Here is a 26533-nt window from a genome sequence, read left to right as displayed (position 1 = left end):
GATCCTTCCCCAGTGAACATTCAGATGATGTCACGCAGGGTCTCTGGTCCCACTCCCCGCATAAGAACGCAGGATATGGTGAGACCAAAAAGGAACACACACGGAGCCATAGAGAGGGGAGTCATACTATTACATTCTCGCTGGCGGCTGGGTTGGAGACACAGGGAGGAAACATCCGCTAGTATCCCAACAAGGGGTCTTCCTGCATCCCAGTCTCACTGGCAGCCGGGTGAGACACACACGAAGTAGGAGCTGCATGATGTGCAATCCACCGTCTGCTTTTTTGCCTGCCAACCAACCCTACTTGCTAGCTGCAATCCGCCATCCGCTTCTTTGCCAGCCAACCAACCAATCAAAAAGCACAGCCATGGCAGTTATATCAGTGACTAATTGGCTAACTTGTTACAGCTGATGGCCAACTAGTCACAGCTGATGGCCACAACTAGCTGATCTATTACCCGAGCCAGCACCTTTCCACATGAAGCCCAGAGCCTAGAAACTGCTCTCTGAGATTCTTTTCCCACAGATGACTTGTCTAGCCAACACCTTGAATGTAAAAGACTCTGAGGCAGAGGGCCCATCTGAGCTGTGCCCAAATTTCTATCCCACAGAATGTGAAATAATAAATGGGTGTTATTTTAAGTCACTCAATTTTGGGGCTATTTGTTACCAATACCGTATAACTAATGCATAGGGTTCATCCTTGTTGTTGTATGTATGCAGTTGTAGTTCATTCGTTCTCATTACTTTATAGTAGGGTTTGAAAAACATTTTTTTCTGTAAAAGTCCGGATAGGGAATATTGTAGGTTTTGTAGACCAAAAAGCAAAATTCAGGATATTATGTAGATACCTTTTTATAATTTTCATGTAGCACAAAATATTATTCTTTTTTTTTGATGTTTTCCCAACCATTTAAAAATGTAAAAACCATACTTAACTTATGAGCCATAAAAGATAGGCAGTGGGCTATATTTGGCCCATGGGCCATAGTTTGCTGACCCCTGTTATGGAGGATGGTTTGGTTAACACCACAATTCATTTATGGAATCTATTGTTGATGAACATTTGGGTTGTTTCGTTTGTAGCTTTTCAAATAATGCAGCCAGGAACATTCCTGTATATGTCTTTTGGAGAAGCTGTGTATGCATATCTGCTTGGTGTATGTCTAGGGATGAAGTTTCTGGGTCCAGGATAAACATATATGTAGCTTAATAGGCCAAATTTTCCATAGTGGTTGTATCAATTTGCACAGTATCAGCTATATATATCTATATCTATATTCTTACTACTCTACAATCTTGCCAAGAGTTGGTATTTTCTCTTTTTCTTTTGGCCATTCTAGTGGCAACTGTTATTATTTTTTTCAAAGCTAATTCTAAGATTCAGCCAGACTTGAAAACCCCTGCTAAACTGTTGCTTATGCTTCATTAAGTTGAACCACATAAAACTGCTCCATTTATAGGTTAAAAAAAGTTAAATACTGGCTATTTTGAATGGTTAAACTAATATTTCCTTCACATCTTATTTACATTTATACAAAAATGAAACTCAAACTGGAATGCATATGAGTTGGGAAGGATCTTAAAAAGACTTTAGCTGAAATGAGGTTTGAAATTAAAAATGAATTTCAGTGACTTTTACGTTTTACTATCACCCAGATCCTTAAAAGCTTGAAAGCAAATCGATGGTTTTCACCCTTACTACGGATTAGAATTGCCTGTGGTTTTGAAAACTTAAGTGTCTCGACTCAAACCCTCAGAAACCCTGACTCTTTGAAACTAAGATGGAGCTTGGGGATGTGTTTGTAATGGACTGATGCACGGACAAGGGGTAGAACTCTTGATATTGTCTGCCATCCCATGATGTTCTTTTCCATTCATTCAATCTAAAGACATGAATGCTTTGGTGATTTTATCCACTTGAGAAGGGAGAGAAACACCTGGATTTCAGTTCCTTCCAGATTTTGAAATGCTTGGTTGCAAATGTGGACGGAAAATTGGTTTGCTCACGGCCAACTATATCTCACTGAATAGGTCTCTCTTTACCAAAGTCTGGAAGCCTTGGGTTTGATTTGCACACAGCTCTATGGTCTCAGAGTTAACGTTATCCCCAAGGGCATTTAATGGATGTGCACAGGTCTTTTGAAAAGACCCAGACTCAGCCATGTTACCCAACAGAAGGACTACAGTATGTACTTAGTGGTAAGAAGAGCAGGTGTGCATGTACACGCTGAGAAACAAAATTGTTCATAAAAAAATAAATTTTATATATATTTGACCAAGACAGAAAAGGCTAAGTAGTCATGATAATGGGAACAATCAGATCTTTGTCCGTCCTTAGAGTTATTTTCCAGAGTAGTTTTTTGTTGTTATTTGTTTGTTTGTTTGTTTTTTAAATATATATATTTATATATATATACTTATATATATATAAATATATATACGCATATATATATATATGGGAAAGGACAGAAATCCTGGGAGCTGAGTGGAAGTGGTACCATACGCGTTTCGGAATTCAAGGCCTTTAAAAGTCTTACTGCAATCCAGAGTCAGTTTTGTTCCCAAAACCATTCCCTTACTCTACCGGCCATAACTGCATCACTATTTCCAAAGGCAGGAGGGGAAAAAAAAAGTTTGGGAATACCACTTTTATCAGTATTTACCAGCTCTGGAATTCTATTGCCCTCCAGGAAACGTTCTGTTTCCTGGGTGCTCAAAGCACTCCCAGCACCCAGAGTTAGGACTGGTTCCGAAGTTGCAAGACTACTAATTCTTAGGGGCTCTTAATCATCAGGCCCTATAGGTCCCAGGACAGGCGAACTGACGGCTTCCCACCTTGGAAGCCCGACAGGCTTCCATCATCTGACATGCTCAGGTGGAATCCTGGTTCCTAGATTTTGCTCCTAATAAGCCCTTAGGGATGATGCCTGTTCGGGATGTTTAAGCCAACACACACACACACACACACACACCCCTATTCTAAGTGTTAGCCACCTGGAGATCAGCTTGATCACTTGACGGGATTCACCCAAGCCCCTCACATCCCAGGGCGCAAAGGAACAGTTTCCACAGCACCCTGTGCGGCGGCTCTCTGGCCCAGCAGGACCACCTCAGCCCGCTGGTGGCTCTGCTCTCCTCACTAAATGGATAGCCAAGGAGGCCAGAAAATGAGCTCGGGAGACCACACCACACACCGCGCCGCCTCTCGCCTCCCACAAGATCCCTGCCAGGTGCTTACCCCCTTCTAATTGAAGGGAAGATCTCAATCACGGGTCTGTACTCTAAGCGCGGAACGAAACCCAGCGCAGGGCATCTCAGAAAATGTAGTCCCTGCCACCTCCCGGGGTCCCTAGGTCCGCTCCCGGGACCCCTCCAGGAGGCACTGCCCTGCGTGGGCCAGCTGAAGCCCGAGCTGCCATCCGAGTGTGCGGGGCGGGAGTGCCCGGCGGGGGGACTCGGCGTGCTGGCCCGGGTCGGAGCGAAGGCAGGGAACTACACTTCCCAGGACGCCCTGCGCGGAGCTGGGAGCCGGCAGCCTAGCTTTGCGTGACCGCGGCAGGTTGGTCCTTGGAGCAGATGAGCGCAGAATATTTAGGCGAAAGCGCGAGGAGGGGGGGCGCGCGGGGCAGAAGGAGTACCTCGGCCAAGAAAATTATGCATGCGTTAGGGAAGCTCTGAGAGAATGGCTGTGGAAGGTAAGGGACGCTTGGGCATTTTAAGCTCCCTCGTCACCCGCGCACCCCAATGCACATATCCCTGGTGATTCTTGGGGATCGTGGGGAGGGGAGGAAAGGGGGTGGTGGCGAGCGGGCCCTTTCCTCCTACACCTCTTGGCACTCACCTGAGCCACAGGAGGCCAGTAGGCGCTTTATTCGGTTGCTTTGGAAAGACAACGTAGCTGCGCAAGACTTTAGGCTTGGAGGCGAAGGTGTCCCTAATGTGAAACGATGTGCTGGAAATGGGGTGAAAGCCGAAGAGGCAGGCATGAGGTCTCATCCCCGAGGTGCCCCTTTCGCTGCCTCCTCCGGCCGCGGCCGGCTGGATGGCCACCGGGCGGGGGATGCTCGCTTTGCCCCCCACACGTGGGAGAGGACCCTGGCCAGGTGCGTCATCCGGAAGCTTGGACTGCGATTGGGTCGAGGGCCCCTCGTCGTGCGCACTCAGTAGGGGTGGCAGCAGATGGACCCAGAGGGTGAAGGTGTCCCTTCATGTGTCTCCGTTTAAACAACTCTCCCGGGGTTAGCAAAGTTTACAGAAACGAAATGGAATCCACCAGAGATAAACAGGACAACAAACCTATTCGATGTGGGTGAATTCTTTTTTTTGGAAAGACCACCTTCCTCTTTCCTGGAATAATTTTGCCCTTTGGTTTTGCAGTTTGGGCTCCACAACCTTGCCTCCTGTGAACTTCCTGGTTGAAAGCAGGGAGGGACAGGCGGTGTGTGAGGGATCCCAAGTTTTCATGTCCGATTCTCTTACCTGGGAACACACGCTTTCTCGTTGAGGGTAATTTCTGGGGGGAAATGTGTGGAGCAGACATGGGCATGACGTCAAGTTAAAGGTGACACTGTGCCTGCATGATAACATGAAATGCTCGTGGGACTAAAGGGGAACCTAGTTCACCTACAGAATTATGGTTCCTGAGTGTGACTCAGGTCAGAGGGGCAGGGGTGGGGGCCAGGAAAAAGATGGCATGCCTGCCAGTTGCTTCAGGCTTTGTGCCAAGGGGAAATGAGCCTGTTCCTTATGGGCGGAAGGCAAGAAAGAACCACAAGGACTTGCTTGCTTCCCACTCCCTTCCCCACCCCAGGTGAAAGAAACTAAACTCATCTGACTCTTGCTCTTTATAATTGCTTAACCTGAGGTGGCAACCGCTGGGTTCCTGTTCTCAGCGCCCCATTAACTCAGGAAACTATGAGCTTTGGGTTATCTCGGGTTCAGAGATTCTCAGCTTCTCGTGATCCATTGATCCGTATCTAATGTATTTATTTACGTATTTGGTTTTTCAAATGCTATATAACACATATGGCTTTGAAAAAAACAATCAGAAAGCCAAAGACTTTTCTAAGTGTGCTTTTCTGGGCGAATGTACTAACAGGTTGAGAATCTGGCTTTCTGCATGTTATGGTTGATGGTGAGATAAGACTTCAGATTTCAAAAAAAATAAAAAAGATAAAGTTCATCCTGAACTTGAGGTCAAGGGTGAGTTGATCTACTGACACCCTGCTACCTCACTCCTCAGATGACGTTGATTATCACCTCTTTCTTCCCCATTTTTCTGTGTCCCCAGTGAGGGACACGCCCACTGGTTGCCAGTCCACAGTGTACTTGAAAACAATTCCCTGTTCGCTGGAGAAGTATAGACTAAGTCTTAATTTCTTGTCTGATGGGTTATTATACCTTTCAAAACAAGGGCTTTAGAAGGAAAGTCCCATGGACTGTGGAGAGCTTATTTCATGTTCTAGTGACTTATTTGGCTAAAGTGCTTTTCTAGTAACAGGAGATCCCGAGTTTGAATCATCGTGAGGTGTCCACTTGAAGAATGAAGGAAGTAGGTTGAACTTTGACTGCAAATGGGATTCCTCTCTCTGGTTTTTGCAAGGCAGTTTTCTCTGCCTGGACTGGGCCCTTCCTGGCTACTCTCCTTTAGTCTTTCAGGGCTCAGGGAAGACTTCACTTCTGCTGGAAACCTGTCCCAGCCCTCCCTTCCCTCTTCCTTCCCAGCACTGTGCCCTGTCTATGGGCGGTGTCTTCTGTACTAAGCTTCCCTAGCTAATACCTGTGCTTATATATATACCGACACCATACTTAATGTGTCTCTCACTACATTATAAAACTGCAACCCCTTGGGGGTTGGAACCATGCACTCTTTGACTTTATATTCCCAGCCAATAGCATAGTTCCTGGCCCATAATAGGTGCTCAGTAAATGCCCTTGGAATGCATGGGAAATCAATTCACGGAGCTTTTGTAACTGACTCCATAACAGTGCATGGGGCTTTCTTAGGAGTCCAACTGCTGTAAAATAACAGACGTCTGAGAGACGTGAAGGTGTGTGTATGTGGAGGTGGCTTTTAATGGATGAGCCTCTTCCGTCTGTTGCCCTGATTCTCACAGAATCTTTTAGAGCAGTGGTTCTTATCTGAGGGTGAGTTGTCCTCCTAAGGCGTGAGTTGTCCTCCTTATCCCTGCTTGGGATAAGCAGGGACTGCTACTGGGAGCTGCTATTGATATTTTTGTGCTCATGGGCTAGTGCGTGGTCCTCCTGTATGAAGTTCCCAATACCGAGTAATGACCAGTGTCCCCGCCCTCACTGAGAAACCCCGACTTGGAGAATAAGGAGTTTTTCGAGAGGAACTGGAACAGGAAATATAATACATGTTACTTAACATCTAAGCTTTAATTTCTGCATCTGGAAAAAAAAAAGCGTACATCACTATTTACTTTCCAAGAAAGTTGTGAGGATTACATAAAGGAAAGGACTTAGAGACGGGTGCTGGAACATGACTCCTCAGTACTCCTTCCTATTCCTCACTGAACACAAAACTATAGTATTTTGCACATGTGGTAGCTTGCCTTTTCTAAATAGTATCAGGTTAGGTTTTTGCGATCTGTAACCTGTTTTCTAAAGTAAGCTTGAACTTGTTGAAGTATTAAGAGCAAGTAGGGAGTCCATGAATTTGGCTGAACCCGAAGCCTTGAGTTTAAGATGAAAAAGAGGTGCCCTTTTGTTTATTGTTTTATAGGTACCTTGATTTATGTTTTCTTCTCTGAATTTACTTACAGCATCCTGTTTCTATTCTCTAGGCTAACCTATGCCTTATACTTAGGGGCAGCTGGGCCCCTTAGAATTGTGCTTTCCAGCCATAGAACACATGAAGATCTGCATTCCGATTGGGGTTATGTTGGCATCCATTGCCTTAAAAAAAAAATTGTATGAACTTACCCCAGATGGCTGGAGAACTAGGATTGCTGGGGAGGAGGTAGCATACAGAAACCACAGGGTAATCCATCCTCCATGGATTGATCGTATAGGTAGTGGAGTCCATTGAGGTGATATTTCGTTAACAGAAGTGGGTTGCAGTATTAAACAGGGAGAAGAAAAAAATGGCTTCATCAGGGACTGTGTTGTATTCGTCTATTCTTAGATTGGTACCTGGCCCTTACAGGACCACAGTAATTGTTTCATGAAGGAGGTGTACATACCCCAAAGCCAGAGAAGGGGATTCCTACTCCTTGTCCCCAGTTGTTCTCCTTGCTTCGTCTTCAGAGCTGTATAAGTAAGTGGGGATAAATATTGTACATAGTGTTTGTTTCTATTCTAGGTCTAATGGCATAGCCCCTCTTGTATGACAGCGAACCGATTTCCGATATTCAGCATTCCCCGCACCCCTCACCAAGATTTCAGATGGAAGGCTGTGTACTCTAAATGACATCAGTGTTAGGGAATCTGAATTCTCATCCTCAGCGCACGAATTGGCTTATCAAATGGCCTCTGATGAGTCATTCGATGCTAAGATTCTACAGTGTTTCTCCTGTAAAAGAGTGAAAAAAAAAACAAAAAACCCAAAGCAACAAAAAACCTGTTCATCACCAAAATATTGTAAGAATAAGTAATAATAACAGCAGCTGGGAAAAAGGGCAAACAAGATAAACAGGCATTTGTAACAAAGAGAAGCAATGGGAAATGATGGCTCTGTACCCTCTTTGAATTCAGAACTGAGTCACTACAGACGATAGAAACGTCATCTTTATTACAAAGCCACATGGGTTACTTTTTCCTACCTTTGGATTGGACTTGCTAATCCAGTGGACTTGCTAATATTACATCTCGTCAGTGAACTTGCCCTCTCAGGAGTACGTGACTCTGTAACACTGACAGCCAGGAAGCCGAGAGGATATGGGTTCCCACAGCAGGCAGGTGGGACCTAAAGGGAAGGAGAGATTGTCCGAGCTACCTATGCTTTGTTCCCTCTCACAGTTGTGCATGTTAATCATTGTCTTCTTTTCTGAGAAGAGCCCATGAGAGAGTGGAGAGAGACCAGAAGTGTCATTCTCATGGATTTCCCCTTGTACGACACATGAAGCAAGGAGGAAGAGGGCTGCCTCGGTGGTAGCACATCTGCATTCTCCTAACCACATTTCTTTGTTGAGGACATCATTCACATGCACGTCTTCTAGTCAGTGGTGCTGAGGGCACGCACTGTGTCTCAGGCCTGGCCCACGGTAGACACGGCACAAAACTTGATGAATGAATGAATGAAGTCACGGTAGGGTTATAGGTGCTTCTGCTTTCCACACAGCCCTCTTCTATCTGTGAGGAGAACTCCCAATGGTGTCCATATACAGAATAGGTATTGTAAAAGCAGTGGGAGAGTGGACAGCTTTCCCTACCAGGTACTTCCCGGTGTCATGGTGTTATTGTTGAACTGCTACCCCATTCTCTTCCGTTTCACTTCTCACCAAAGGTCCTTTTTTCCCCTTTTTCTAATTCTCATTTTGTTCTCTAGCCCATGAGATCTGACCCTCCTGCACCAGCAGCGTCTGTGAATCACTGTTTTAGGACCTGAGAGAGGTGACTGGGAGCCCATCACTGACAAGTCCTGCCTAGTGACACAGTGAGGAGTGAGGCCCCCAAACCTGCTGTGCAGTGGTTCCTGCCACTCCCCTCTTCCTGGGGACCTCTCAGCCAACCCAGACAGGGCTTCCATCTAATCCTGCTGTGACATGGCCTGGCCCAGCCTTACTAATTCCTGTCAGCCCACCCGTTCCTTCTGATCTGCCTTCGGTAGTCACACGCCGGAAGAAACCAGGGCTGATGCTCAAAAGGGGAGACGGTGTGGAACGTTTGCCAGGTAGCTGGGTTCTGGAATGCTGAGTCACCGTAGGTGATGTGGTGACCTGTCACAGGATGGGGCAGCCAGGGATCTGAACCTGCTACGTGAACTCTAGGGAGTTCAGTGTCAGACATGCATTTATACTTCGGACAAAGGCAGGGGAAGGGGCGGGGGGAACTGCAAACTCTCTTCCCCTGGCATTCAGGCAGGATTTGCGTTTTCTGTCGATAAGCAGTAGAGTACTGCTTGTGTGCAAGGAACTCTGCTTCCCTTGGGGGAAATCTGATAAAGAGGGAGCTTGGCCCACTCTGCTCTCCCCACCCCCACTGTGGTGAAGGAGACCAAAGCAGATTGGGCTGAATGATCTTGAGTGCTAAATAAAAGTCCAAGTGACATAACGTGGGAGGTCTGAGAACAACTGGAGCATTGAGTTCTGAGCTGGGTGGAGAAAGCCTAACCAAGGGACTAGCACTTGCGTGAGCTTTTAGTAGGCTATTGATGGGTGGGGGCTTGGGGAAATGGCATGAAAAACAGAGTGGTGTATGTAGAATACGTTCGACCTGATGGATTCCCCCACCCCCACCCCCCACTCCCCCAAGTCCTGGTGTTGAGATTGTTTAGCCCTTTACGGGCAGGAAAGTGAGGATGCTCTGAAGTCATGTCTGGTACATTCCTTTTCCTACAGGCTCTATTATCTGCTCTGCCAAACCTTCAGCACTCCCCACAGCCCAGTTGGATCTTGCATAAGGTCCTTTTGAAACCACAGGAGCAAGAAAGGAAGCTTCTCTCCTGTGAATCAAGTTGATCCCCCCCGCCCAGTTTTCTGACGTGGAATGTAGCAGTTCTACCAGCTCTGAGCTGGCTCATGGGAGCACACTTGGCTATATTTAGTCTGATCTTCCTAAAGTGTGGGTGCAAGAAGCTGCTTGTACAGTGCCATTCCCCATGTGAAGAGCAAGAAGGGGTGGCAGCTGGCGAGTGACAAGGGTGGCCGCCTCACTGCCTCCAGCCTTTTTCTGAGGGCACTGGGGCTGGGGGGAGCCAGCTGGCAAATTCAGGTCCTTTGCTTCTCGGCTGCTCATGCTGCTATGGATGGTGTTTGGGGATTTTTCTGCACAGAACACTAGTCTTCAGCGATCTGACAGAGATTTGTGGACTGGCTATGGGGTGTGAACCTGAGCGCTGCAGCTGGCTGGGGGAGCCGGGACACAGAATGGGCTGGGCACTTGCTCCCGTGGGGTCTGTAGCACCCACAGCACTGCCTTTCAATGTACGAGCTCTGCAGCCAGAAACCCCAGCTCTGCCAAGAATGTGCTGTGTGAGCCTGGGCAAGTCCCTAAACAGCTTAGAGACTCCTTTGCTCATCTAGCAAATGGGAATATTAATAGTAACGACCTCATCTGCAGGTTGAGAAGGTTATTATATTAGTACCAATAAAGCGCTTTATTGATTAGTATTAATAAAGCTCTAGTAGTTGCTCAATAAACAATAGTTAGACAAGATGGTGGTGATGATGCTCTCTGTCTCCTTCCTGCCACACTTCAGAAAGTAATTTTTATGGCCTCCTGGTGATATAGGGTCTGGTATGCTAGTAGCTGCTCCATGAAGAAATGTAGGTGCTTAGAGTTGGGATAAAACCAACAAAATGTCATTGGTAAAATGCGAGAGTCCTCACTTTTAAGCGTGTTATTTGATTTATTAGTTATCTGATCCTCTGCAGTGTTGAGGTACCAGGGAAGTAAAAGTTAGTATAACTGGAATATATTCGTAAGGACTCATCTCCTAAACAAACTTTTCCCCTCCAAAAATTTACTTGACACTAGCACCCACAGTTTTGTAGGCTAGGCTCTCTGATGGTCTGATAATCACCCAAATATGCAAGACAGCATGTATGTCAACTGATTGCAAAGAGAAATTTCAGATCTTTCAAAAGAGGAAAAATTTCATGGACTATATAAGTGACATTGGAAAACTGATGGAATCCTACAGACGTGACCCAAATACAATCTGGCTGAGTTAGTCCAGATAACCATCAAAGAAGAGAAAATTGACCTAAGATGCTGACTTGATAGGCACCAAAGAAAACTATTAAGAGCATCTAAGGATTAAATGATGTCCGGTGAAAAGTGATACCCTGAAACAATTTGGGGAAAAAATGATCTTTATAAATGGGCTATGAAAAGTCAAACGTAAAATGGAAAAGCGTTTTGTCCGGCTGACATAAATCTTGTTGTGGAAGTTATATAACAAATAAAAACATTGATTTTTTTTTGTTCTAAGAATTAACACATTTATGATTATCTGATATTGGTCCAATAGGAGATAAACTAGTTCTCTTTTCAAGATAAAATGTTCTGTCTATTTTACTATTGATTTTGAAACTTGAATCCCTATTTCAAGTATTCTCTCTTTGTTCTATATTAGTATTTTTAAAAGTTTTAAATTTGGGTTCTTTATATACAATTTCATACAGTAAAATTCACCTTTTGTCATTGTGTTTTGACAGACATGTCCCACGTATTCAGTCTTGTAACCACCACTACATTCAAGTTCAATTCCTATACCCCAAAAAGTTTCCTTGTGCCCCTTTATCCATAGCTCCTGACAACCACTGCTTTGAATTCGTTCCCTATACTTTTGCTTTTTGCATGTTATATTACTGACATCAGATACTATGTTGCCATTTGAGTCTGGCTTCTTTCACTTAGAGTAATGCACTTAAGATTCATCTACAGTGTTGCATGTATTGTTGATCGAGTCCTCTTGTATCACATTGAATGGATGTGTCACAGTGTATCCATTCACATTTGGATTGTTTCCAGTTCTTGGTAATTATGAATAAGGCACTGTAAACAGTTGCATACAAGTTTTTGTGTGAACATAAGTTTATTTCTCTTGTATAAATAGCTGGGAGTGGGATTTTTGAGTCATATCATGTGTTTAAACTTTTTAAGAAGCGGTCAGTTTTCTAGAGTTGCTGCTGTATTTTTCTCAATTTCGGATTTTTTCCCCCTCTGTATTGATCATCTGCTGATAATGAGGACCTCATCAAAAGTGAGAGAAGTACATTACTGGGGACTATGCAGGCAGTTGGATGGGATTAGAAGGAAATATTTTCCAGAAGTGGTTTTCTTGAGCTGCATTAGAAAAGAACAGACACTACAGCTATAACAGGTACACACACTGGTTTCCAGATTAGTCAGGACTTCAAGGATGGATATAGCCTAGAAATGTCACTGATTTTTGCCTCCAGAAGAAAGCTGTTAAATTCCCTTCTAAACTAACACCAGAATTTGTCATCAAGTTCTGGATATTGATTTTTTTTTATGTGTGTGTATGGGGTGGTGGTGGTAAAAAACAAACAAACAAACAAACAAAAACATAAGTAAAGCAGTACAGATGAGAGAGGGCTTGCCTTTGGAGAAAATTAGGCAAGACCATGAAGACAGGAAAGGAAAGACCATGTGTGAGAGGCCACAGAAGGTGAATTTAACTAGGGGGTGTGTGGGGGGAACGGGGATGGGGGGCAACTTACTTGTCCTTGAGAGGAATTGGTCTTGCCTGCCAAGAGGAATTACGGACTTCATTTTGCGAAGCCTAAGGAAAGGTTAGTTGACTCTCTTTCTTGTGTGATTTAAATTCTCAGGATGGCAGAGGCCAGGTTTGTTTTGCAGCCCTGTGTGATTCTGATTTAGAATTGGGTGTTTCATCACCTGTCCTGTGTGCAGTGGGAGCAGTGCTTGGTTCATCTGCTAGAGCCCATTTTATTCGGCCACAAATTGGGTATAGAGCCTGAGAGCAGATTTTGCAGTTGCTTCCAAATGCAAAAGACAGACCTGAAGGTATCATTTCGGTGCGGACACACTAGGATTTCCAGGATTTCCTGCTGGTCTGTGGGACCATGGGATGGAATATTTGAATTTGGGATTGATATAGATCTCCTAGATACATGGTCGCCTCAACTGTATGATGTTCAAGACTGTAAAATATCAGTTCCGAGTTTCTTTCTTGAAGAAGGTGGCTATGCATTACATGGAATGAAGATGTGATGTTATTAACCAGGCTTCCGTAGACGTTCTCTCCAGTTGATTCTGTGTGCAGTTTCTTGTTGCCCCCTGGATGACCAGTGGTTTATAGGTGGAGGAGAGAGCAACCAGTAGCCATGAAATGGACATGTGACTCGCGACCTTGGCTGAATCATCACCCTGTTTTCCCCCTGCCATCTCAGAGAGTAGCACAGGTGTGTGTCAGTACTTTCTGATGCCTGAAATCTTTGTTTCTTTTCTGCTTTCTAAGAAGACTTAGCCATTTTACATTGTAGTGGTTTACTATTTCTGCCTGGATAAACTATAAGACTGACATTTAGTGGGAAAGTGATCTAGGCAATTTTCTGTGGGGATAGCATTGACTTCCTGTAGCTTGGAGGTAGACTAGTCTTCATTTTACATTCACAAATATTTATGGAGAACCTAATATGTGCCAGGCTCTAGTAGGGTTGGATCTGGAGTCCTGTAATGTGGTGGGTCAGCTTAGGAAAAGCAGGGGTGCTGGAGCCTGAGCTCTGCTTAGGTAGCGGTAACATCCACCTTTGTACTCCCCGCCCTCGGATGGTATTTTTTGGTAAATCAGAAACATGTGCCCTCCGTCATGCTTAATACACATATTTGGGAGGCACTGGTATAGGGGCAGTGCTTTTAATGTAAATCACAAGAGGGGACAGAAATCACAAGAGGGGATCCTTGCCTCCCCTTACAAGTGGATGCACAACTTATGTGGATTTTTCACGGGGAAAGGACTGGGGTTTTCAGTCTGTCCTCACAGGGGCTAAGGCTGAGTAAGATGAGCTCCAGGAGAACATGCATTTGATTATTTTATTCTTTGATCACATCTCCTGTGCCTACAACCGTGTCTGGCATATAGAAGGCACGCGACTATGTGTTGAGTAAATTGAGCACTAACGTTATGTTTTGCCTACTCTGAAGCAGCCTCTTGATATCCACTCTCTAAACATGAGTTTTCAGAAGGCAGTGGGGTAGGTGGTTTCTCCCGCCAATAGCTGAGAGACGGTAGGTCCAGAGAAGGTAAGAGGTTTCCCTGAGGCCACACAGCTAATTCGTGGTGGACCTGGGCTCTGCCGCCAACTTGGCTGTATTCCAGAGTCCTTGCTTTTTTCACTGTCCTGTGTTGCTTTCTGCTTTTGGTTCAGTTTGGTGGTTTGGTTCTGCTTTACTGGCTATCATTGGGAAATGTTGGCAATTTAAGGAAAATGTTATAATAAAGCAAAGCATTGCTTAATCAGGCTCGACAATAGGGAAATTTTTTTCAGGTTGTTGGATCCAAAAAAAATTTTTTTTAAATAATTAAAGTTTATTATTGGGGTGACAATTGCTAGTAAAGTTACATCGGTTTCAGGTGTACAGTTCTGTAATACATCATCTATGTATCACATTGTGTGCTCTCCACCCAGCATCAGTTCTCTTTTCATCACCATATATTTGATCCCTTTTACCCTCATCTACCATCCCCTCCCCCTTTGCCCTCTGGTAGCAACTTCAGATTTCTAATAAGACGTTAATCTTGATATTGGCTGTCTACAGTTTTGCTTCTCTCCTTGTATGGAGCTCCAGGTCCCTAGGTTTTTGTTATTGCTGTTGTTTTATACATTCACTTGTGTGCCCAGCACCAATGAGCATGCCTTTCTATTTGATGTGGCTAATAATTATTCATGGTGTGCCTGTGACAAACTAAGCACCGTGAACAGCACTGAGGAATCTGAAAGAATCGAAGGCTCTGAACTTCCCCTCATGGGGCTTACGGTTGAGTCAGAGATTCAAGGCTCGGTTTGTAAATATGTCCTAGTGAGGAAGGTCCAGACACGCATGGGGTGGGCTGTGGAGAGGCTCTGCTGTTCCTCAGTGTGTGTGTGGGGGGCTACCAGCCCCACAGCGGTCACCTCCTACCCCCCTGGACGCTTGTCGATTTTTTTTTTTTTAAGAGTGAATTAATGGCTATGGAAGGTTGAGAAGGGTTGGAGAGACTGAAAAAACAAGGAGTAATAAGATGATAATGGAACGGAGAGGAACACAGAGGAGCAGAGGTGAGAGACTTTTCATAGGGGAAAAATGATTGGATTTGGGATTGTTCCGGAATAGGGTGTGGCAGACACACAATTCTTTCAACTCTGCAGGGGCTCCCCGCTGCCAAGAAAATCAAGTCCCATGCCTTAGCTCGAGAGCCCCCCCTGCCTTCCCGTTCCAGGCTGATTTCCTGCCCCTTTCCCTTGGGAATCTTCCCTGACACTGGGAGAGCCAGCGATCAGCTGTTTGCCGGGCTCACAGTGGACCTTGAATCCCTCTAGTCTTTATGCTTTTCTCCCACAGGGTCACATGTTGTGTTTCTCACACCTTCCTGCACACACATCTAAGGCAAGAGAATGGGTGGGCGAGAGAGGGAGAGCTCCTTGTGGGAGAAGAGAATGACTGCCAGGCAACTGCAGTGTTTCAGAGACGAGCTGAGGAAGCTGAAGCACGTAGTACCGTGTTTCCCCGAAAATCAGACCGGGTCTTATATGAATCTTTGCTCCAAAAGACGCCATAAGACTTATGTTCAGGGGATGTCCTGAAAAATCACGCTGGGGCTTATTTTCCAGTTAGGTCTTATTTTCAGGGAAACACGGTAGGAGAACCGTTTATGATTGGAGTGTGTCAGCATGGCCTGGTGCACATAGACAACCAGCAAAGTGTGTGCTGGGAAATGCCCTTGGGTTTGGCAAGTAGTGAAGGCGTGCTGATGAAATGGGGAAGCAAGTCCGTATTACAGTAATTCAAAGATTAAATGGGTGAAGGGGAAGCTACTCTGGATGCACTGGTATAGGACTGAAAAGAAGGGCAAATATCGAAGTGGAAAGAAGGGAGAAATTGTTGTAGGAAGAGAGATGATTGAGATCCAAGGAGTTGTAAACATGGTGAGAAGTTGGAAGAAGGAAGACAAAGGGCCTTACCTAGATGGGAAACGAAACAAGCTCAAAGGAAACTTTTTTTTTTTTTAAGCTAGGATACATTTGAGAGTGTTTATAGACTGAATTGCCACAGTGGAGAGAGATTTTGAAGATACCAAAAAAAAAAAAAAAGAAGGGGTAACTAACTGTTAAGCAAGGACTATCAGGAGTTTACATGGATCATCTCTTGCCGAAGATGCTGTCCATTCTGGGAGGGGTGGGTGGTGCATGGTGCAGATAAAGAGGGTTGTTAACTATAAAATGCATAACACAAAGATATCAATACCTGTCCTATGTGATAGGCACTGTTTTGGCTGCTTCAAAGGTATGAACTCAATCATCTTCACATCAACTCTGAGGTAGGTACCATCATCATCCCTCTTATAAGTAACTAAAGGATCTCAGAGAGGGTAAGTCACTTCACGGTGGTCACTCAGCTAGTGAGTGGTGGAGCTGAACTTTGATAAAAACAAAAGACGTCCATCCAATTTCCTAGTTAGGACACTTTGGGGAATACTGGATTAAGATACCATCTTCAGAACTTTCTTTAAAAATGAGGCTATTAAAGGGTGACCTACTAATACACGGTTGTGTCAATCATATCTGTATAATTTTGTTTAAGGATGACCTATAATATATCGGTCATTGACAATTTCTTGTGTATTCGGTTTATTTGGTAATGACTGACTCCAGGTAAAACAAGGATGGAATAGGAGGATTTCTAATTCTCGAATGTTGGGGGGAGGTGTAATTTTTGGAACAGGAGTCATTTTCTGGAGAGGTTCGGCCTTGGTAGGTGCTTGCTGGTACAACAGGGTTTGGGTGCCCAGGCCAACCAGCAGGTACCACGCGAACACTGATCCTATGGTGTGGATTTGAAGTTTCAGGAAAAACCACAGCAAGCACGGGTAATGTCAGAAAGGAAGGGTGAAAAAGATGCTGAAAATAAACTGGGCCCACTTACCATGTTGCCAACACAAGCACGTGCTGTCCACTTTCTTCTCCTGTCTCCTGCCCCCTTCCTGTTTTAAAGGCCTTAAGATTGAAGTTTCCAGGGTGCGGAGGCCATTGTCCCCGATTCTAATGGTAAGGGAGAGTGATTTTCCCTGGCTGACGCACACTCTATTGCCTGCTAAGTACCTCTCTCCAACCCCGTGAACCTCCTGCCTCCCTCTGACCTGCTTTGCTTGGCCAGAGTTTCTTAATTGAAACTCAATAGCTGGTAGCTTTGGCACCTGCATGTTTACTGGGGCTCACCCCAAGGCCATCATTTTTGAAATCATACCGCCCTGGCTCTACATCCCACTGCGCTTTCCAAAGTGCAGTTTCTCATCTGAGCCACTGCTGATCCATTGTCAGCTGGAACAGGCACTCTTGCTCCCATTTCATAAATAAGGATGAGAGGTCTCCCTTGCCCAAGGTCACATGACTTTTTAGTGGCAGAGCGTAGAGAAGGACTTCGTAGCTTGAGTCTTCTTAGTACCGCTTCTACTCTTGCTGCTACGTTTGGGTGGGATGGCACAGTGCCTACCTGGAAGGGGTTCGCAAATGGAATGTTCTGGAAGGGTCAAAAATGTTTCTTAAATTATGGGTGAAGGCAGCCAGAGTGGGGTTCAAAGTCTTGTAGTTTTCTGGAGGTTCCTATTCCTTGGCTCAAGTAATGAGAGGTTAAGTTTCCTCCTTTTTTTTTTTTCCCCTCTTCCCATATTTCCTTGATTCTCCATAACTGTATCTTCTGAATAGCTATATTAAAGTCATATTTAAAAACATTTTTTTCCAGGTATGAAAACCGTTCATATTTGCCGTAGAAAGAAAAATCATACAAACACAGATAAGACACTAAGAATAACAATAGCCAGCAATTATCAGGCATTCACTCGTATTAGCAACTGGCGTTGCTCTTCAGCCAGTACACCCGGGTACCAATCTACTGGTTGTTGACAACATTGAGCGTTCTGAGGGGTTGGGGTCCCAGCCATACTGATAATTGTTTGTTCTTAGTATCCTACCTGTTCACGATGGTTATTAATATTATCTCTATTTCCTACATGAACAAAACGAAGGCCCAGAGAGATTACATAATTTCCCCAAGGTCACCAGGTGATACATGTTGGAATAAGAATTCAAACCCAAGTTCAGATGAGTTCAGTGTCTATTCTGTTGCCACTCAACAACTTGGCCACTCCGATACCCTCAGGAGATCACCGTAGGGAAGGTTCACATTTCCCTCTGGCCTTTGTGTGAGTAACTCACTGTACCTGGAGTAACTTAAGTCATCCTAGCAAACCTAAATAGTTGTTTAGTTGCAGATAAAATGTGAATGTGTTTTATTATTCTCCCCCTCCAGCTTGTTTTGTGTGGTAAATGTGTATAAGCACAATGATCGATCTCATTCTTAGATACAGATGCCCACTTAATGAGGGCATGAAGGGAGCTCTTGAGAGGGCAACAGATAACTTGGTCCAAGTTTCAGAAGGCATTCTGTCAGTTCTGTGTCTGTAATGTGGTGATGGTTGTTGTCAAGGTCAAGGCGATGGAAAACACCCTTTATGAAGAAAGGCGTATCTGTTAGCTGGAGTGAGAGGTCATTGCAGCAAGAGGATAGGATCCAAATGAATTGTAGAACTCACAGTTGTAACACATTTCTTGTTACGCCCATCCACCTTTTTTTTTTTTTTTTTTTTACAGCTTATTGATCAATTACATGCATGACTTCTATTTGATTCTTGCCAAGGCATTTTATTCTTCGAATTTTCAGTATATTCTTTTAACAAGTTTTTCTGCCTATCCTTTACTTGGGAGTTTCATTTTGGTCTCCCAGTCTACCTAGTCATTCCCTAATAGTTCATCGATCTTTTTTTGTTATACTGTGAAGGCTGTTCAGCCATTTTTATGCTTAATGTAAAAAATCTTTGATGAAGTAGACATTTACAATCACTGCGTTTCTTTTATTCTGCCATTATGTATAGATGTCCTCTTGTTAAATATTTTGGAGTTAGGATTTCATTTATTAAGGTACTAAAACATGCTCAAATAGTTTATATGCAAATATAGACGGATCAATATTTTTACTGTATACCAAGGATTGTGGCTTATAAAGATTTTCTCTAAAGCCTACTATACTTGTCCTTAATCCCCATTTTGCATAGGAGGAAACAGGCGTTGGGTAAGTAACTTGTCTGAGACCACTTAGTAAAAGAAGATGTTGGAAGTGAAGCCTTGTATGTATGTACAGTATAGTTAAAATCATGAGTGTCTAAATTCTTTGAGTATTTACTATATGCCAGGAAGTATGAGAAGTACTTTATAAACTTAAAATTTTATTTTTATTAAACTTATATGTGAACATAATTTAAAAATGAGTCATTATCTTCTTCAAATAATAATTGATTAATAATGTTTTTGTTATTGTTCCAGTAACTAATTCCAACCAAAAGTTTTTTTCAGTTTGTTAAATCTCCTCCCAATACATTCATACGTTAGGTAGTCTGTCAATTTCTTCTCCTTGAAGAAATTTTCCCCATAGAATTCTGATTTGTTTCAAATAGGTCTAGTTGTTCTCTGGACTTGTCTCGGAGCTGTTGTGTTTAGATTTCCTTTCAGCACTGTGTTTGGAGTGCATTTCTTCCTGTCTTTGTGTCAGATCCCCTCTTATAGGATCCCGAGTCTTCCTCTTTGTTTTTACCTTGGCTTTGATGGAGCACATCATCCAGTGACCTCCTGAGGAAAGATACATGGGAAACATACTTTTGAGAACTTACATATCTGAAAAAAGTATATATCCCACCCTGGTACTTAATTGATAACTTGGTTAGAGATGATAAAAAGTTGGAAATTACCTTCCCGCACAGTTTTGAAGCACTTACTATCTTCTGTTCTTGAGAAATCTGAAGCCTTTTGATTCTTGATCATTTGTGTGAAATATACATTTTTCTTCAAATTATTTAATCTTCTTTCTATCCCTAATACTGAGAGATTTCATGAGAATATGCCTTCGTGTGAGAGTCTGTTTTCATCCATTGAATTGTGTATTTAGTGGTCTTTCATTTCTGGGAATTGTTTTGAATTATTTATCTGATTTCCTTTTATCCTATTTGTTCTCTTTGTTTCTCTAGCTGCTATTTTTGAGGTGATAAATTTCCCGGACTGCTTCTTATTTTTTTTCAGTCGATGTTTCCTAGATCTCATTTCAGTTTTTTGTTCTGTTATTTGGTAGATTGATTTTTATCTTTCAAGCTTCTATGGCATTGATAATTTCTATAATTTTTAATTTATCCAGAGATTTGTTTTTCTTTCTGAAGTTTTTATAGCACTTAATCTTATTTTGTGGGTATAATCCTTCCATGTTTCGTTGAAGATATTAATGCTAACATTTTAGTTTTTTAGTCATTCTCTGGACTTGTCTCAGAGCTGTTGTGTTTAGATTTCCTTTCAGACATTTTCTTCACTCTCCGTATTTCTTTCTTCGAAGTTCTCCCCCTTCCTCCCACCCCCGTTTGTTCATTCTGGCCTTCTTTCATGTTAGATATCCCCAAATGTTTGTAGATATTAGGCTCTATGCTCGTATTTGAGTGGCCCATTTTAAAAAAGGGTTTTTTTGAAAGCTCTTTATGTATGAATGGGGCCTGTCAATCATGGGTTTCATTGTACGATAAACTGGGTGTTTTAGGATAAGAAGAGGGATCTTCTTATGTCAGAATGTTTAGGTCTTTCTTTATTGAACTGGTTAGTTACTCAGAGAGGACCCAATATTTAACTCCAAAATCTGATTCCACAGTCTGTGCCCTTATCCATTCATTTTATTAACTTCCATATAAGGGTCTAAGTCTGGGTATATTTTATTGTATTATTTCTAAGAAAGCAATCTGGTTTTCTAGGAATTCTCAGTTCTGAAGATGACTCTTTTATCCAGAAATTTCCCTCTACTATAATTATAATCTTTCTATCCCCCTCACACACCCCTATACACCCCTCCATAGATGTATCTGGGCACCTAGAATATACCTGGTGCATAGTAGGTGCTTAGAAAATACTTGTTGAATGAATTCATATTTTGCTCAATGCCTCAGACTTTCTGAACAATATGTAATAAGATGTAGTAAAAGTCCAAGTTTCCTAACCCCCATTCTGGTGCTGTAGTACATGTGTCCACACTCAGATTTGACAAAGGCAGTCATGGAAACCAACGTAGATTCAATCCTGGAAGAGAGGTTTCCTGTCAATGGAATTTCTTGGGGTAAGAGTATATTTCTTTTTATTTGGGATTGGGATTTATTATGGAGATGGCAATGACCATAAGTTGACCTGAAAAGGGCAAGTGGAAAACGGCTGGCAGGGGTACAGAAGTGGTCCTCTTAGGAACTTGCATGTACGTGTGCATTTAGGTTGCAGCATTTTTCGATCTTGATTTAAGCATGCATTCTGCTGACTGCCTCCTAGAGACTTTCCCATCTGCTCCTTTCTGCTGACGGGGTCTTTCTGACCTTAGAATGGAGAGATGTCTCCAAGGGCCATGCACAGCTGCCTCCTTCCATCCGACTAGCTCTTTCCCTCTCTTCCCCTCTCCATCTACCCACCAGTCCTTCATCATTGGAGTGCCAATGGGGTGAGAGCTCAATCATGCTGAGCTGGCCTTTTTGGAAGAGCCAACTGTCAAACCAAAGGACTCAGCTATTGGCACAGCCACTAGCTCTATGCTATTGCTGTTGTCCCCTACTTTGACATCTGGCCTCACAGTCCCAGGGTGGGATCAGTGGGGTCAAGATTCCCGGTAAGAAGCAGGAGGAGAGCAAGACCACAGCACTACAAATTCTCTTCCGATGAGAATAAGGCAACCACGCTTAAAGATAATTGTCCACAAAAACTTGAACGTATGATAGTCAGCCAACCAGGTTGGATTTATTTGTCAGGAGATGAGAGAAAAAGGGAGCTGTTCTGTAAAATAGGGTAATAGTGAGGAGGGCATCATATCTGCAAATACTCAAACAAGACTCATTCACTAGGCATAAAGAGAAAAATAATTTATCCAGTTATAAAGCTATATCAGCTGTTTAGACCTGCAAGCATAGTTTGTTGTAAACCTGAAGGTTTTTAAATTTTTTTACATAATTTAATGTATTCTGTTAATACATTCTGTGAATAAATTTTACATAATGTATTTGAAAAACAAAATACTATTCAAAATTCAAGAATTAAAAAAAATGCAACTTAGAAACATTTTCCTACCTTTTAAATTAGCCTTTTAAAATAGTTATAATTATATGCACTATATATACATACATATATATATATATATATATATATACACACATATATATCTATATATACACACACACACACGCACACATATATATCCATTCTTTGGAAAGTAGAAAGAAAGAATTTTTGCATGGACCGACCTTCACCAAACAGCTACTATTAGTATTTGGCATCTTCTAGCCTTTCTCTCTGTGTATGGTTTTTGGTTTTGCCTAACAGTCATAAGGCATTTTGCTTGCCTTTTAGTCAGATATTTTTGGTCTTCAATTGGAGTTGACTGTGGTTATGTTCTGGTAATGCTTGTCTTTAATTTATTCTTTTGTTGTCATGAGGCTGAATAAGCAGTGCCTTAGTTTTCGGCTTGAATAAATTCTCTGTATGCTTTTAACATAAACCATTGTTCAGATTAGAAAGTGAATAATCCTTAGAGCAAAAAGAATTATGATGTATGTTTCACAACCACTTTACAAAATATCAGATCTTAAAAAAAAAAAAATAGAAACACAAAAATGGCTTGGGGAATTGTGTATAATAACAGTAAGACTTTAAGTTACCTGAGACGGGCGGCAGTCTCTCAGTAGCCCCTGGACACATGATCGATGTCTAGTCATATTTATTAAATACACAGTAATTATTATTACATGTAACATGGTGGTTTCCACACAGACAGAGAAAAATCTTTTTATCTAGAGGCAGAGAAGAGAGGAGCGTAAGTGCAATAGAGACACTGCTGACCCTCGAATTAGAAATTCTGGTCCTGTTTGTACTGCTAACTAGTCACCACCTCAGAGGCACCTGCCTTCATGTCATCGCCAATAAAACGAGGCTGTTGAGCCATATAATTTTAATGAGTTTCTACCCCGCTCTGACATTCAATTGACTCAATGAATTTATGATTCTGGGACCAAACACCGAGAACATGAAAGATCGAAACGCCTAGCAGCTACCTTGACTCTTTGTTTCCCTCCTCCCTCACATCCAGTCAATGACCAACTTTGACCCATGTTACTATCTAAATCGGGGGCTGACAACCAACCACCTCTTTTCTTAGACTTATTGGAGCACAGCTCTGTATTGTTTATTGATGCTTTTGCACTGCAGTGGCCGAGTTGGTTAGTTGTGATACTGTATGGTTTGCATATGACACATTTTTTTGATATGACAGATGCTATATGAATTACAAGTCTCAGAAAACCCAACCCCACTCAACCAGGCTTAAGTACAAAGAGACTCCATGTTAGCTCACCTAGTTGAGAAACCTAGGTATTGATCTATCCTGGAGAAAGGTTTAATCCAGTTTCTAATTGTCACCTGGATTCCATTTCTTTCTGTAGGCTCCCCTTGTGCTGTGTTAGCCTTATTCACACAGGTGTTCACCTTGCAAGGACTGCTATAGCATTTTCTACTTCATATCTTTCTGTGGCGATACCTGGCAGGAAAGAGAACAGTCTATTTCCAGTAATTCTCATGCAGTGAAGAAATCGCTCTAATTGGACAGCATAGGTCATGTGATCACAGATAACAGAATGTGCTGATTGGCTTAGGGCTAGTTCACATACTTAAACCTTGGAGTTGGGGTGAGATCCTACCTGAACCATAAAGACGGGAAAGGGGCATTATCCCCAAGCAGATATTGGGCTGTTATGGAAACAGGGTAAATGGAAGTGTAAACTGGCACAAAATAACCAAGATTCACTGAGTATATCATAGCAGGAGCCCTTTGACAGATGCAGTAGTACTTGCCATCAGTACCTGGGAGGCCAGCAGTCAACATATCACAAGCTTCTGGAATTGTGGTTGCCATATTCAGTGGTTCTTAATTCCTGCTAATCATTAGAAGTACTTTATGCCGGGGCTCTTTGGGGTTCAGTTAACTTGGTATCTCTCCTAGTTGGCCAGGGATGAGTGGCTTTACAAGTTCTTCAAAGGATTCTAATGTGCAGTCAAGATGAACTATTGACTGGGCTTGGGTCTTGACTTTATTTACTGGTTCTGTGAAATGGGAACAGTCCTCTTCACCCAGCAGGATTGTTGGGAGGAATAAATGAGGTGACGTATGGAAGGAATACAGCCTTATTAGGTGCTCAAATAAAGGGTAGTTTCTTATTAGTGGTTCTTCACTTTACAGAGATACTGGATTAGATTCCTAGGGCTGCCATCACAAAATACCACTGACCGGATGATTTAAACAATAGACATTTCACTCTTCTGGAGGCTAAAAGCTCAAGATCAAGGTGTTGGCAGGTTTGGGTTCTCTTGAGACCCCTCTCCTATACTTGCAGATTGCCTTTTTGCTGTGTATACACATCCCTGCTGCCTCTTCCTCTTTTCATAAGGACACCAAGTCATACTGGATTTGGGCCCACCCTGCTGGCCTCATTTAACTTCATTTTAAAGGCCCTGTCTCCAAAAGATAGTCACACTGAGTGGTAAGACTTCGACATACGAATTTGTGGGGGGGGGGGGGGGGGCACAATTTGGTCCATAATAGATATGGATGCTTTGGTCCTCTGATGAAAGCTAGGGTTCTTATACCCAGAAAGATCTAGGCACACCCATTAAACCTTGCATATATCGATAGCACTTGGAAGATCCATGTTAAACAGGCACATCTGAAGCCGCCTTGCATGGGAAAACAAATACCAGAGAGAGGGATGTGTATAAGAGGGCATCCCATTCTTGGTTTATTCACGTACCAGTTATTTCCCGCTCGCTGCCCGGGTGTAGGCAGTGTGCGAGGGTTATAACAAGGAATGACACCAGTGAAGCCCCTCCCTCTCGTAGCTTAAAACTTTTTGTTGGAGGAGACAGACCATACACACGTATGCCATCGAGTGTCAGAGTATCAAGTACCACGTAGAGCGTTGAAACACAATGATGGGGGGCGGGGGGGATGTTTGCCCGGAAAACTACTTAGATTATATGATCAGTTATTTCCTCACTGAGGAGATGTTTAAGTGGAGATTCGAATAGCAAGGAGTCAGCCGTGCACATGGGAGCAGAAGGTTTATGGCTGATGAAAGGCCTGCTACTTTCTGGTCTATTTTAGGCTCCGCTGGCAGAGCCACCTCCTCTCATGCCAGCTGCTTCCCAGATTCAGTTTTACCACCCTCAGTGCAGGAATTCAGGATCTGCTCTGAGGTAGGCATGGATATTGTGGATCGCTCCCCTAGTTTTGGATGCCCTTCTCTTATCCGGTCTCTGTAGTGTTGAAGCCATGTTTTCCAAGGGGGAGGACCCATCAATTCCAACATCTGTTCCTCTAAATTCTCATGGACATGACTGGAGCTTAGTCACCATTGTCTTTAGCCTGAATTAGCGTAAACATTATAAGGAGACGCGTCAGCATCGATGGTCATCACATACATGAAAAGTCTTCACGTTGTAATAAGGGTTCTGTAATAGACAGCTGAGGCTCAGAAGGATCGAGAGAGACCCCAAACAGCATCTGGATGGAATGGGGAAGACTTCCCCTAGAAGTTGCACCCGAAAGGTCCCCCACTGGCCTTAGGATAACGAACAAAAGCCTGCTGTGGCTTGCAGGCTTCTGTGGGTCTGGAACCTGCCACCCTCTCCAGTTCTCTCCATCCCTCTGGTGCTAGACTTTAGGTTGGGGTTGTTCCTGCTCTGTGTATCTCACTCTGGGCTCCAGGCTGAAGGCGCAGCAGCCCCTGGGCATACTCTTTCCCTGGTCGTCACAAGTGCAGGAGAGACCAAACCAAACTGCATGGGCATGTTGAGCTCCTCTGCTCACATCTCGTCCACTCGCATCCATTGGTCAAGTGAACGTACATGGCCAAAGCCCAAGTCATTGTATAGGGAGGGACACACACGGTGTTCCAAGGGGAAGGGAGTGAATGTTTTTCAAACAGCAATTTGATCCACCCTAACATGTGAAGTGCTGAGAATAGTGTCCGTACGGGTCTGTCTAAACTGTAAACAACAATGCACTTTAACAGTCTTCCTGTAGGGAAGGGAAAAAGGAGGGAGTAGTTGTTAACTGAACAACACAGTTGGGGAACACAGTTGTTATCTGGGGCAAGACGTGAGCGTGTTAATAGGCCTATGGGAGGAGCAAGTAGGCTGGCTGAAGATGGAGCACCGGGCAAAGCTTGAGGATTCCGCTGAAATTTGGAAACACACTAGAGTGGTACCATCTTCCTCATGGCTTTTGATGTCAGCCAAGGAGGCAAACGGTTGGACTGATACACTTTCTCTGATCTGAGCTTTATCTACTTGACTTTGTCCCCCTTTTCTCTAATCTTAAGGAGAGATTTAGATTGCAGCAGTTGACGTGTACATGTTTTAATGGCTGTCAGATTGGGGACTGACTAGAAGCATCTTTAGAAATAATTTATAACACCATACAATGAATTGCTCATCTTTCAGAGTGTATTCTTCAGAGCTGTTTTTGTTTCTGTATACCAGCCAAGATCTAG

General features: G+C 43.4%; 1 protein-coding gene across 2 annotated transcripts in view; it reads left to right on the top strand.

The window, feature by feature from the left end:
• The first annotated feature begins 3537 nt into the window (after positions 1-3537).
• Positions 3538-26533, top strand: part of SAMD12 (sterile alpha motif domain containing 12) — a 361872-nt gene continuing 338876 nt past the window's right edge. For both annotated transcript variants that reach the window (XM_033126116.1, XM_033126117.1), the window contains exon 1: positions 3538-3698. In XM_033126116.1, coding sequence (XP_032982007.1) covers positions 3686-3698 — 13 coding nt within the window. In that variant the 5' untranslated portion in view covers positions 3538-3685. The remainder of the gene's footprint in view (positions 3699-26533) is intronic.

The sequence above is a fragment of the Rhinolophus ferrumequinum genome, chromosome 14 (assembly GCF_004115265.2).
Source record: "Rhinolophus ferrumequinum isolate MPI-CBG mRhiFer1 chromosome 14, mRhiFer1_v1.p, whole genome shotgun sequence".
In the NCBI taxonomy this organism is placed as follows: Eukaryota; Metazoa; Chordata; class Mammalia; order Chiroptera; family Rhinolophidae; genus Rhinolophus; species Rhinolophus ferrumequinum.
This window is presented reverse-complemented; position numbering and strand designations above follow the sequence as displayed.